The sequence below is a fragment of the Zootoca vivipara genome, chromosome 4, assembly GCF_965207765.1.
Source record: "Zootoca vivipara chromosome 4, rZooViv2.hap1.1, whole genome shotgun sequence".
NCBI classification, from domain to species: Eukaryota; Metazoa; Chordata; class Lepidosauria; order Squamata; family Lacertidae; genus Zootoca; species Zootoca vivipara.
The window spans coordinates 88,635,297-88,648,134 of NC_142587.1; the positions used below are offsets into that span (position 1 = coordinate 88,635,297).

General features: G+C 46.8%; 1 protein-coding gene across 3 annotated transcripts in view; it reads left to right on the forward strand.

The window, feature by feature from the left end:
* Positions 1-10,209, forward strand: part of SLC36A4 (solute carrier family 36 member 4) — a 96,807-nt gene extending 86,598 nt beyond the window's left edge. For all 3 annotated transcript variants that reach the window (XM_060273883.2, XM_060273884.2, XM_088668416.1), the window contains one exon: positions 6,060-10,209. In XM_060273883.2, coding sequence (XP_060129866.2) covers positions 6,060-6,382 — 323 coding nt within the window. In that variant the 3' untranslated portion in view covers positions 6,383-10,209. The remainder of the gene's footprint in view (positions 1-6,059) is intronic.
* Positions 10,210-12,838: the final 2,629 nt, after the last annotated feature.

Genomic DNA, 12,838 nt, shown 5'->3' on the forward strand with positions numbered 1-12,838 from the left:
CCACAACTATCAACATCACTTTTCTGGCTACTCTTATAAATAATCCTCTGCTGTTGAGAGAACTGGGTAGAATACTTTTTTAAAAAATTTAATCCCCTGTTCTCCTGTTATTGGCTTCTTTTTAATTACCCCTAATAGGAAGAGATGTAAATTTTTTGGTTATGAAATGATAATGTAAGAAGCCTAAGGGATAAATGATGGTAATTATAACTCCTGCTGGAGGTGTTTTTCACTGTCACTCTGCCCCCACACGAACAGTACTTATGGAATAAATGTATAGTACTGAATATTTAAAAGTGGAGCAGATTGAATTCATTTACTCCCTTTGAAGGACATCTAACAAAGATGCTGTAATCTTGAAAGAGAATATAGATTATGTGGGTGGCTTCTCCTCCTCCTCCTTTTGACATCTTGGGCTTGAATGCTGCATGTTGTCCTGAAGACAAGTTACGGAGCTCGATGAAACTCAGCTTCCTTGGTGGGGAGTCCCTGGCCCCGCAGGCCTAATAACGCTCAACTAGCTTCCCAAGAACTTGGCCTATGAGGCCATTTTGACCAAGCCACACACACACACCTGCTCTATACCTGACATCTTGCTCAGACCCCACCTGGAGTCCTGTGTCCAGTTCTGGGCACCACAACTTAAGAAGGATATTGACAAGCTGGAATGTGTGCAGAGGAGGCCAGCCAGGTTGATCATGGGTCTGGAAACCAAGCCTGATGAGGAACAGTTGAGGGAGTTGGGTATGTTCGGCCTGGATAAGAGGAGAGGAAATCCAATAGCCATCTTCAAATATCTAAAAAAAGCTGTGCCATGGAGGATGGAACAAGTTTGTTTTCTCCTGTTTCTTCCTGCATTACTGGAGGCAAGATGACCCTCAGGGTCCCTTCCAAGTCTACAATTCCATGATTCTATAAGTGTGGGGCAGGCAACGGTGCAGCTGGACCAAAAGGGGGCAAAGTGCTGATGACCAGCTGATTTTGGGGGCCTGCAAGGCCCTTGCGAGCAAACCCCAGTGGTCAGATCATTGTGGGGGGATTCTGTGCAGAATGCTACAAAAGCCACAATGGTTGCAAAACTCATTGCAAAAAATGGATCATTGTCATGTCAAGTGATTGACCACATGCCAGATTTGCCCACAGAGATGGGGGGAGGTAAGGATCTGGCCCACCGGCTGGATCCATTTCCCCATCCCTAACATATTTTCAGTGTTGGGGCTCCGCCTGAAGTAAAGGCAGTACGTTTGAAGGATGGGGAGAATGTCTTTCCTTTGCAACGTAAACAGCGGCACCTGTGCAGAATTCACATCCTCTTCTGTTCTGTCCCTATCTCACACTGTACATTTGTCCAGCTAAATGGAATCTTTTTCTTCGGAGGAGTAAATATTTTAGTGTGGCCAGAGCTGTTGACTGCATGCCGTGCTTGATTGTTGGGAAACAAAGTACTGGACTAGATGCTTGAGCACTGATATTATCCAGAAAAGTAGTTCTTCTGTACTTAACGCTAAAGTTTTGTGCAAGGTGGTTCGATGTGCAAGGTAAGGGACTTCTGATTTGTCCTTTCTTGAGAGTTTGGTCTTATCAAGAGATAAACACCCTTTATCATTATTCACGTTGCACATTTTGGGGTAATAATAATCAGGCTCATGAAACTTTTTGAAATCTGCTCCCATTTTTCCCCCAGCTAACTTCCAAGGCTGCATTTGATTTTCATTTTGGCCACAACTGGCTTGATTATTTGTTCCATCTGTCAAATGCCAACCTTGGTTCTAGTTTCAATGCCCAGTGGTAATGTTTTGTAATGAATTGTGGTAATTTGCTTTCAGCAACAGATAACAAATATGTTATTCGCCCTCTATCTTTTGGGGACAGGTGCAAATAAATAAAAATGAAAAGTGAACGTTTTGGTGGTGCGTGGGGTACGGGGCTGTATCTAAAGCAATCTGTTATGAGCCTTGAAAAATGGCTTTCTATCCCTTGCATGCTCTTGGCGATTACTCTTCATAACTGGGAAGATAAGTACAGTACTGCATTTTTAAACCATTTTCCTTTGCTTGACCCTTTTGCTTGCTTTGCCAATGTAAAAGAACACATTTGTGAACACTAGGAAAGGACAAGTCTTAGAGGTACTGTTAGGGTGAGCTGTGGCTTCCCTTCTTTTTTGGGAACAAAACCCAGAAAAGACACTTGCTTTTTGTTTGTTTTTAACCTGAATATAAAAACAGGGCTTGCCTCATGGAGCTAGTCTCTCAGAACTCCACTCCTCAGATTATTTATCACAAGTCTGAGAGAGAACAGAAGCGAATTAGTTTTGCAAACCCACCAAACTGACTAGCCCACCTGCTTACACATCCCTATGTCTTTCGCCCCCTGACACATATCTTCCTGTGTCACCGTTAGACCCAGGTAGAGAGGGGCTGTGGGAGATCCTCTGGGCTTGGCCCAGGTCCCAATTGAGGTCAGGGCATGAGAGACAAGAGATTTCTCACAGCTGCTACCAGCACTCCGAAAAGGCAGCCAGTTTGGGAAGTCTTAGTCCAAAGGAGGGTCTCTTTCCAGCTGGGCAGAGACCATAGAAGAAAATATCTATGGCAGATGGGAGGGCTCCCTGTTGCAGATTTCTGGTCCTGTCGCTCGCAAACATGGGGTCTGCGAATTGTGAAACAGGAATGCGCCGTTTCCAGTTAGCGATGTAACGGCAGAGGAGAGTCATCTCTGGCCTCATTCTGCAGTCCTGCTGGGAATAGCAGGTCCCTACTCTAATTAATTATATTAAACTTGTTTATGTAATTACTTCTGCAGTTAATTAAGTCCTTCCTTTTTTAAAAGTGACTTGTAACAATGCTGGTTCAGCACTTGCTTGATGGCTGCTCCTGTTTTCCTCACAGAAGGGAAGCCTTACTGCCCCCGTGTTTCCAAACCCCCTGTGTTTTCAAGTTTGACTTGAGTCTGAGGTCAGGGAGAGAGAGAGATGTCTGAGGGAAAGCTATCTAGAGCAGCGTTTCCCAACCTTGGGTCCCCATATACTGTTGGACTACAACTCCCGCCATCTCCGACCATTGGTCCTGCTAGCTAGGGACGATGGGAGTTGTAGTCCAACAACAGCTGGGGACCCAAAGTTGAGAAACACAGATCTAGAACATAGCACTGCCAGGTCTAGAACCTGAGACATCTCCTTAAGAAGGGCTTAGAAGTCCAAAGGCCGCCAGTCCCCCCCCCCCCAATCATTGCTGCCATTGCTCCTGATAAAGCTAAGGGACCCGTGAGATTGAGCAGGTCCTGAGCAGGGAGTGCTGACTAGGCCACATTTATTCAGACGAACCCAGGAAATGATTTGGCAACAGCCTTCTGATTCTGATAATGTATTTAGGAAAACTGCAGTGCATTCTCTTGAGAAATTTTTAGAGAGGGTTCGTCACTGTGGGTTAAATCACAGAGTCTAGGGCAGGGGTCCCCAAACTACGGCCCCCGGGCCGGATGCGGCCCAATCGGCCTTCCAATCCGGCCCGCGACGACCCCCGCCGCCCGCTGCCGCCGCCCGCTCTCACGGCGCGCGGCGCAGCGACAATCTAAAAAATCGGCAAAAAATCGCCGAAAATCCTTTGTGCGCATGCGTACAGGCCTCTCCCGACCCGGAAGAGGTCATTTCTGGTGCACTTCCGGGTCGGGGGAGGCCCATACGCATGCGCACAAGCGATTTTCGGCGATTTTTTCCCCGCCCGTGTGCGTGTGCGCATGCGCACAGGCGCGCACTCCCCCGCCCTCCGGCCCGCTGCGCGCGCACTCCCCTGCCGTCCGGCCCACCGGGCGGCGCGGCGGGCACCGGCCCGCCGCTCGGTAAGTCTGGGGACCCCTGGTCTAGGGCTTGCTGATCAGAAGGTCGGCGGTTCGAATCCCTGCAACGGGGTGAGCTCCCGTTGCTCGGTCCCAGCTCCTGCCCACCTAGCAGTTCAAAAGCACATCAAAGTGCAAGTAGATAAATGGGGACCGCTCCGGTGGGAAGGTAAACGCTGTTTCCATGCGCTGCTCTGGTTTGCCAGAAGCAGCTTTGTCATGCTGGCCACATGACCCGGAAGCTGTCTGTGGACAAACGCCGGCTCCCTCGGCCTATAGAGTGAGATGAGCACCGCAACCCCAGAGTCGGACACGACTGGACCTGATGGTCAGGGGCCCCTTTACCTTTACCTTTTACTAGCACTGTTAGTCTGTTGTGGTGAAAAAGACAACTCCTTAGTTTTTAAAAATTGTTCGGTGCTCTCAGATTTAATTGAATTTATTGCAACAGTTAACAATTGTTAAGTTGCCTTGGAGGGGCTACGCTATTGGGCTCAAACGACGCTGTGTATAACGGTTTCATTCATAAATTCCTAGTGCTTGCCCTCTGTTCGACCGGCGTCCATTCTTTCCCTTCTCCCTCCCCAAATATATGTATTGAGTCTCAAGGCTTCTGCATAGTAATATCGGCTGCAGATGGGTCATTATGCGTAGCGGTTTGCTTTGGAAGTTACATTGCACCGAAAGGTGCGAACTGGTGTATCTGAAGGTCTGGGTTCAATTTCAACCCCCACCCATTTAAGCTTGCTAGGTGACCTTGCTCCAGTTGCTGCTATACCCCGCAGGGTTGTCGTGAGGAATCAGTTGCTGGAGAGATCCCTGCACATTGCCCCCAAACTCTGTGGAGGGAGAACGGAATTAAAAATGTGCTAGCAAAGTGCACTTCGTGATGAATTTTCTCATTTTATAGAAAAACCTTGATTTCATGCCCAATTAAAAGAGGCTGAGATTACTTTATAACTGATGTTCACCTGCTGGGGCAATTTGTATAATTTTCATGCTATACAGACATCTGAATCATGACAGTACCGTACAAAAAATGCTGATGCTGATAATCTTTTTTTCCCTCCCAGCAGAGAAGGGTAAGAGATTTGGGGACGGTTTATCAAATATTGCTTGTCAAATTTGTTACCCAGAGGTGGGGATGATATAGCTAGGATTTTAAATGTTGTGGAGCTGGGATACATGGTGTGCCCTGGATTTGCTATTGTTGGTGGGATTCTTTCTTGGTTTTGCATTTCTACACTCTGCACATCAAACATCTGAGATAAAGTGGGATTTATCTAAAATTTAAGTACGTCATATATTGGCGTGTTTACCACCTTCCTGTGGGGCATAATTTGTAGACTTAAATATGGCTTCAGGCTTAACACACTTGGACTGGTATTTCTTTTGAATTGAAGCAACAGAATTCCACTCCTCCATCGAACCACCCAAAGGCCGTTTGGTCTGTCTGTCTGTCTCTTCCATAAAGCAGAGAGAAATAAACATTTCTGTGATCTCCTCTCACCTCCATAGCGGAGGCACTTACAATACGCCGATAATACCCAGATCTGTTTCCCCACAACATCTGAGTCAGGAGACTTTTCCTTCTAACGTCAAGTCTTGCACATTTCTATGGAATGGTCCCATTTGACCTGTGTCCTTCTGTGGAAAGAAGCTGTCTGCTAGCCGTCCAGTGGTAGGGATGACGAAGTAATTAAATTTAGTTCGCATTTTAATGCAAGTCGACCTAATTCATACTGCTGGAAACAATGTGAGGAGAACAAAAACTTTAGGCATCCTTCAGAATTCATGGTTCTCCAAATTTTGCAGTGCAGTTCTGCGACCCAAGAATATGCACAAAAATGCATGTATTGATGTAGCCAAGATACAATGTGCATTTTGCTAGAGAAGATTTAGTAGAAAAGATGTGTGCAGCAGGCAAAATCCGTTGCAGAAGTGATTGTGTTAGGGGAAACGTTGGCGAATTCTTGTGAGGATTTTTATTTTGCAAACTGATGTGGAAATATGGTAAATGGAACCCTACAATGGGAAAATAAGAAAGGAAAATTGACAGGTTCATCCAGCCTAAGGCTATTGGCAGTGAATTAGCTCTGCTTTCTCAGACCCCCCCAGAATCCTTCAGCTCTGAGAGCTCCAACTTGTTCACTTCTGTTTCACGTAGATACCTTATTTTAAAGTTGAAAATAACATGCCCCTCTCTCCCATTCCTCTCTTCTTAGGCGTTCTGGCTGTTTCAGTCCCTCGCCTGGACATCGTCATCTCTCTCGTCGGAGCCATCAGCAGCAGCACGTTGGCCTTGATCCTGCCACCGCTGGTCGAAATCCTCACATTTTACAAGGAGAAGCAAAATTTGTGGATGCTTCTGAAAGACGTCTGCATCGCCTCCATGGGGGTGATTGGATTCGTAACCGGAACGTACGTGGCCGTGAAAGAGATAGTTTATCCGGCTTCTTTGATTTCTCTCATCGCTACAGAGCCGCCTCCGGGCTCTTTCAATGTTTCGCACTTGGCCGGAACGCCAGTTAACCTTGGAAAAGTATGAACTTTCCGGAGCTCCTCGTTCTGGACTCCTTTGAGAACCAAAAAATTCTGAATGTGAAGGTTTGGAGATGGGAGCCTGTCAGGTGCATTTCTGGAGAACCTAAAGCCACTCCTGTCCCAACGTGCAAGTTGTTCGGGCCCAAGGACTTTGCATTCCTTCCTTTCCCATTTGACCTCGCGAAGAGCACTGTTTCAAAGCCTTATGGCTTTCCACATGTTTCTTTGCAAATGGGACCAGAGAGCAAAACACTATTCTGACACCATGTTTGGCCGTCACAAACCAACGACTTTCCCGTTCATTGTCTTGTTTGGCCACAATCTGCCTGTCCAAGATCTTCTCCGTCTCAAGCCCCACAGCAGTTGAGAGAATACAGATGTGCTTTAAAAATGTGAATTCTGTTGCGTTGGTTATGGGGCTTAGCCACAGGCACCAACTCAGTAGCTTCTGCTCCACCAGGGGCCGGGTTTTGAGCTAGCTCCTCCCTGCAGTTGCCTTTCCCTGGCCATGAAATGAAGTATAACTAAATGAACAGGTTCCATAGCATGGGGTAAAGAGAGACCAAATGTGTCAAAATCGTGTCTTCAATTGCAGTGATGAAGATATTAAAACCTGTTTACGCAAAACAACAAAAATAACCTCTGCTGCGATGAGATTTTGCACGTGCAATGTCTGCTTAGTTATTTTTAGTGGAGCAGAACCACAATTATGAGTACCCATGTAAGCCTGTTTTAAATGTTTTTTTTTCTCTCTCTCTCCGTCGTAACTTGAATTTTGACTCGACAAACTTGCAAGCTCCTGTATATTTTTTCTATTTTATTCCTAACACTATAGAGGAATTCCTATATTTTGTACTTGAGCGCTGTACATTGCGAAGGAGATATTTCTCCAGTATTCTACTTTAAGCAAAAAAACAACAGTAACACAAGTTCACGAGGTTTCCACTCACTTCTGCTTTGAGGAAACGATTTTCGATTGTATGTAAACGCCTTGGGCATAATTGGAAGGAGTCTAGAGTTTTGAACTGTGTTGAAACTACGTAGACTTCAGATGTTGAAGGGCTCTTAACTTGGGGCTGCACTCGTCCTTCCTAAGATCTCTCCTTTGTTGTAATCCTGTTAAAGAGTGCAGCCAGTTTATATGCTGAGATCAGTGTTCTTCTCCATACTTTTCGAAGCTCCTTTTCTGTAAGCTCCCATGGAAATGATCCCTTTTAATTTCAGTGAAGCTTGCCCAGGAAGACACTGGCTAGATTTTTGCCCTGTTCAAATGACGTTGGGGGTGTTCTATATTACAGGCCCCTTTAACTTCTCTTCATCAGCAGCTGAGATGGAACCCCCTATTTCATTAAAAAAAAAAGCCAGATCACACCAAAATCCAGCTAGGGGGTCTTATCCTGGCCCCCAGGATCTGTGCCACCTTCCCCCACCTGAGTGTAGGCCTGATTCATGTGACCCTTTCCCCTCCTAAAACTGGGGGAGTGTGTGAATTCTGTGTGTATGAATTGAGTGCTCACACTACATGCCACAGAGTGGGGCTTCTGTAGTCATCCTGCTTCAAGTCCTGTCCAGGATCCCTGCCTGTGTGTGTGTGTGTGTGTGTGTGTGTGTGTGTGTGTGTGTGTGTGTGTTGAATTGCATTTAAAACTATAGTCGTGTTGGTCCTGCACTTTTTAAATGAAAAAAAGCCTATGCAACAGTTAACAGCGGCACTAATGTTGTTCATTCCATGCGTACCACTACACCAGGTTTTTCCAAACTTTGGTCTCTAGCTATTTTTGGACTACAACTCCCATCGTCCCTAGCTAGGAGGGACCAGTGGTTAGGGATGATGGGAACTGTAGTCTGAAAACAGCTGGAGACCCAAGTTTTTGGGAAACCCTGCACTGCGTGATAAAAACATAAAGCATCAATGTTTTTGACTCTTCTTCCCTGCCTCCACTCACGCTCTTCCCCCGGGCTGTTTGTATAAGATACCTGGAGGCTACACGTCACCACGCATGATGGTTCAAAAACCCTGGTTTGCAAAGCAACCGCTTTGTACTGAGTTGGTGAAAATGCATGTTACTGCGAAAATGCTTTCTCCCCACTAGATCTGTGCGCTTCTTTAATCCTAGATCTGCAATCCCGGAAAAAGCCTGCGGAGCTGGTAGAATGCCCACCATGAGCAAAAGTGTCACTTTGCTCCCCAGGTGCTCTGCATCTAGGGCTGCTGCTGGCAGCTAAGCGGCATATGGGGAGAGATCCATGCTTCCCCTGCTTTGATCCTGAAATCCGACCTTTTCTCTTTTCCACCCCGAACACAGCCGATTAATGTTCAGAACCTCAGGTTGGCTGACGTTTCCTTCACTTCAGCCCTCGTCTCGGCTACTCTGCGCATCTGCCGACATGGTGCATTCTTGATATTGTCCGACTATAACTCCCATCAGGCCCAGCCTGAGTGGCCAACGGCCAGGGGAGATGTGGGGTGGGGTGCAACACCTGAAGCGCACTCTGTTGGCTTACCCCTGCTGGGCAAAGACTTTAAAACAGATTGAGAACTCTAGCGAAGGCAGTGCCGAGTTTAATTTCTCCCTCGCCCCGTGGTTCTGGCAAGCCTCTGTGTGGCTTCAGGGGATATAAAGCTGCCGGATCCACTTGGCTAATCTGTTCCCTGCCCCATAAATCCCACTTGGAGACGGATGCGCAAAGCCTGCTCCTAATGCACTGAAAGGCCTGAGCCCTTAAATGCTCGGCTGGCAGTAGTCTTTGGCCCACACAACCTGGATGGCGAGGCCGAGAAAGTCATGTTTGGTAAGTCCACAAGTGCCTTTTGTAAACAGGGCTAGGGGGAGAATTCTCAAGACCTGAGCATCCCCAGCACCTTCCGCTGTAAAATAGACTCCCTCTTCCAAAATCCAGGGCATCGGGAGCGTTTAGTCCCTGACCCTTGGGAGGATTCCATGCCGACAACCTTGGCAGGAGTGTGTGGCAGACTCTCCGCCCTACCAGCAAAGCTTAAATGCTTTCTCATCTGGTTATTCCCCTTGCTTGGCCAGCTGGTCAGGCTTGCTTTCCTGGGCACCGCCTGAGGTGTGAGGGACTCCTCTCCTTAATTCCCGCCTAGCGTATTCGAAAATGCCGACAGAAATGGCTTAATTCGAAACCGTGTGGCGCCTGGGAGTTCATTCTGTAGGTGCGAATATTTAAAGTGTTCGCACTGTGTATTTTTCAGTGTATTTCCTACTGTGTAGGACCTGGCTACTTCTGGGTTTGCTGATTGACAGCAGATTTTGCACAGGTGTATTGCCTCTTGTGTCGATGGCACTACTCTTGTATTCTAGTGTTGTGCGTTGGGCTTCAGCTGGTCTAAAGGCATTGAAACCAGAGCAGCTGGCATGTACAAAATAAAAGTTCCGGGGAATACTTGCCAAAGATCTTTAAATGTAGCAAAAATATTCTTTTTAAAATGAAATAGTGACGTAGTAAAAAATTTTTTAAAAGATGTTACAAACGAGATGAGATGCTTAGATGAAGGCAGATGGCACTAATGAATGACTGTAGAACTTGACTCTGACATGTATTTAAAGATTGGAACAGAAATAATCACCCGCAAGTAAGATGAATGGAAACTATTCCGCTGGTGTGTGTGTGTGTGTTTTTTTTATGTTCGCAAAGCATTGAATACAATTGAATTATGTTTATATGCCATATGGGAATTTATATTTAAGTGGGCTATATTCTGAGCTGTTTTAATGTAGCTTGTTCACAGATGCTGGGCCAGAGGGCTGTGAGTTTATGTGTTCGGTAGCCCTACTTGGCCTGTATCAAATAAAAATGGAAACACAATGATCTGCTTTCCTTTCCTTTCATGACGGACCTTCAGGGTGCAATGGGGAAGGGATGCATGCTATGGCCTCCATCGCCAGTCAAGGGACAAAGGTCTACTGGGAGAGGCAGTCTGGCTGATGGCAGAGGCTTGGGTTGATGGTCGTAGGCTCAGTCCCCACCATCTCCCAACTACAGGACTGGGAAATCCATTTTCTGAAATCTTGGGGTAACTGCTGGCCATCAAGAGTGGACATCATTTTGATGTAGATGGGCCAGTGGTCTGACTCACTGTGTGAAGTTAGCTTCCTGTGAGGTTGCACCCCTGTCATCCCAGGGAAGAATATTGTGGAAAGGGAAGAGATCAGCCTGGCCACATCCATTGACGGAGTTGGCTTCCCTCTTCCCTGCCTGAAAAGACACTCAGCTCCAGACCCAAAGGGCGACACGTTCTGGATTCCTCTGTCATCCAGAGGACTAATAACTATTCATGTGTGAATGAGTGAGAGAGAAAGAGATTACCTGTTGGTTGTAAGCTGCCTTTGGGATCATTTGATTGGAAGACAGTATAGACCAGGCATTCCCAAACTTCGGCCCTCCAGATGTTTTGGACTACAATTCCCATCTTCCCCGATCACTGGTCCTGTTAGCTAGGGATCATGGGAGTTGTAGGCCAAAACATCTGGAGGGCCGAAGTTGGGGGATGCACGGTATAGACCTTCAAAGTAAGCAACCAGTACCGGTATATTTTAGGGTAGCTTTTCAGCCGTAGGACTGGCCCGTCATTTGACAATATTTTGAGGCAAAAAAGTTGCCATTTGCAGATACCTTAGAACCATAGAATTGTAGAGTTGGGTCATCTAGTCACACCCCTGCAATGCAGGAATCTCAACTAAAGCATCCACGACAGATGAACACCCAGCCTCTGCTTAAAAGCCTCTCACCTTCCGAGAGAGTCAGAACAGCTTTTGCCACCAGAAAGCTCTTCCTGATGGTTAGTCGGAATGTCTTCTCTGGTAACTTGAATCCGTTCGGAGCCTTCAAATAGTGGTCTGTTCTGTCTATAGCCCTTGCGCAATTTCTCTTCCATCCTGTCCATAATCACCTTGCCTGATGGTAAATATTGCTGGAAAGCGAGCAGCAAACATTCTGTAATCTCAACCACATCCACTGCAATGTCAAAACTCTTATAAAATGCCTTTAAAATACACACACACAATGGCCACTCTTTTGCTCTTAAGATAATACTCGAGGGGCTCAAGAAGAATTAAATGAATACAACATGCAACAGGTGTAGCTTAAGTCAGACCAGCCTTCCCCAGCTGTGGAACTGTGGTTTGTGAAAGATGCTGGGAATTGCAGCTCTGTGAGGGGGGGGGACTACAGCTCCCAGAATCCTTTGAGGCCATGTCCTTTAAATGCCTGTTTGGTGTGCTTTCAATGTGTGGTGTGTATCTGCTTGTCGTCTTAAGCGAAAGGAGGTCACCCAGGTGGAGGAAACTCTCAGACGGAGGTGGACCATTAAAGGTGCTACAGCTACACAAATAGCACCCCTGTTTTTTCACTTTAAGACAGCACACCTCACTGTTCTGAGGTAGAGACGAGCAACTTCTGACACTGAAACAACATGGCAAATAACTGCCAAAAAGCTGCCTTGCTCTGGAAATTGTGTACACAGGAGGGAAGGAATCTTCAGGACATACCGTAGGGCTGGCTGGCTGCTGATACTCCCCGGTGGTTATTTGCTGCTCTGGGGAAGTAATTCTGGGTGAGCTCACAGCAGAAACGTGCAGATAGAACAAGCTGCTGCTATATTGCTAAAGCCTCTGGAGCCTCTTGGTTTCCCCCAGCGACATGGTCTTGTCTTTTCCCTTCCAAAGGGTCTTTCTTCCTTTTTGCAAGAGAGTTGTTTTGATGCCAGCCTCCTCCAACCACACTGTTACGTTCCACCCATTTTTTCATATTTTTTATTCGAGTGGGGGGGGGGAACAAACTTGTTTTAGATTATCGAACTATAAACCAGGCGACTGGTACATGGGCTCTTTCCCTCACTCTTGTCCATGGCAACCCTCTCCTTGCTTCCTGTAGGAAAAGAGACATGCGGAGTATTTCATTAGCTTCTGTCCCATTTCCTAACATTTCTTTTGCACTGCAATAACTTGTTGCATTAGAAAACACTGGCTTTTTGACCGATGCGCTGCCATGCTGTGCCACATTTCGTTCACACCGGTATTGTGCGGTGTGGCACAACATCGAACATCGCCGAACAACGTTGCTGCTCCCCAAACCTTTCCAAAGAAGATATCCCACTTTATCACTACCCGAAGGAGTCTCAAAGCGGCTAACAATCTCTTTTCCCCTCCTCCCCCACAACAGACACTCTGTGAGGTGGGTGGGGCTGAGAGACTTCAGAGAAGTGTGACTAGCCCAAGGTCACCCAGCAGCTGCATGTGGAGGAGCGGAGACGCGAACCCGGTTCCCCAGATTACGAGTCTACCGCTCTTAACCACTACACCACACTGGCTCTCTCAAAGGTTCCATTACCTCGCAATTCCCGCTTGAAAAGAGCAGGAAAGAACTGGATGCTGGTATGCCGCCCCTCAATTTTTGTCGCTTTGCTCCTGAGTTGCAAGTGGATTGTTCCGGAACATTC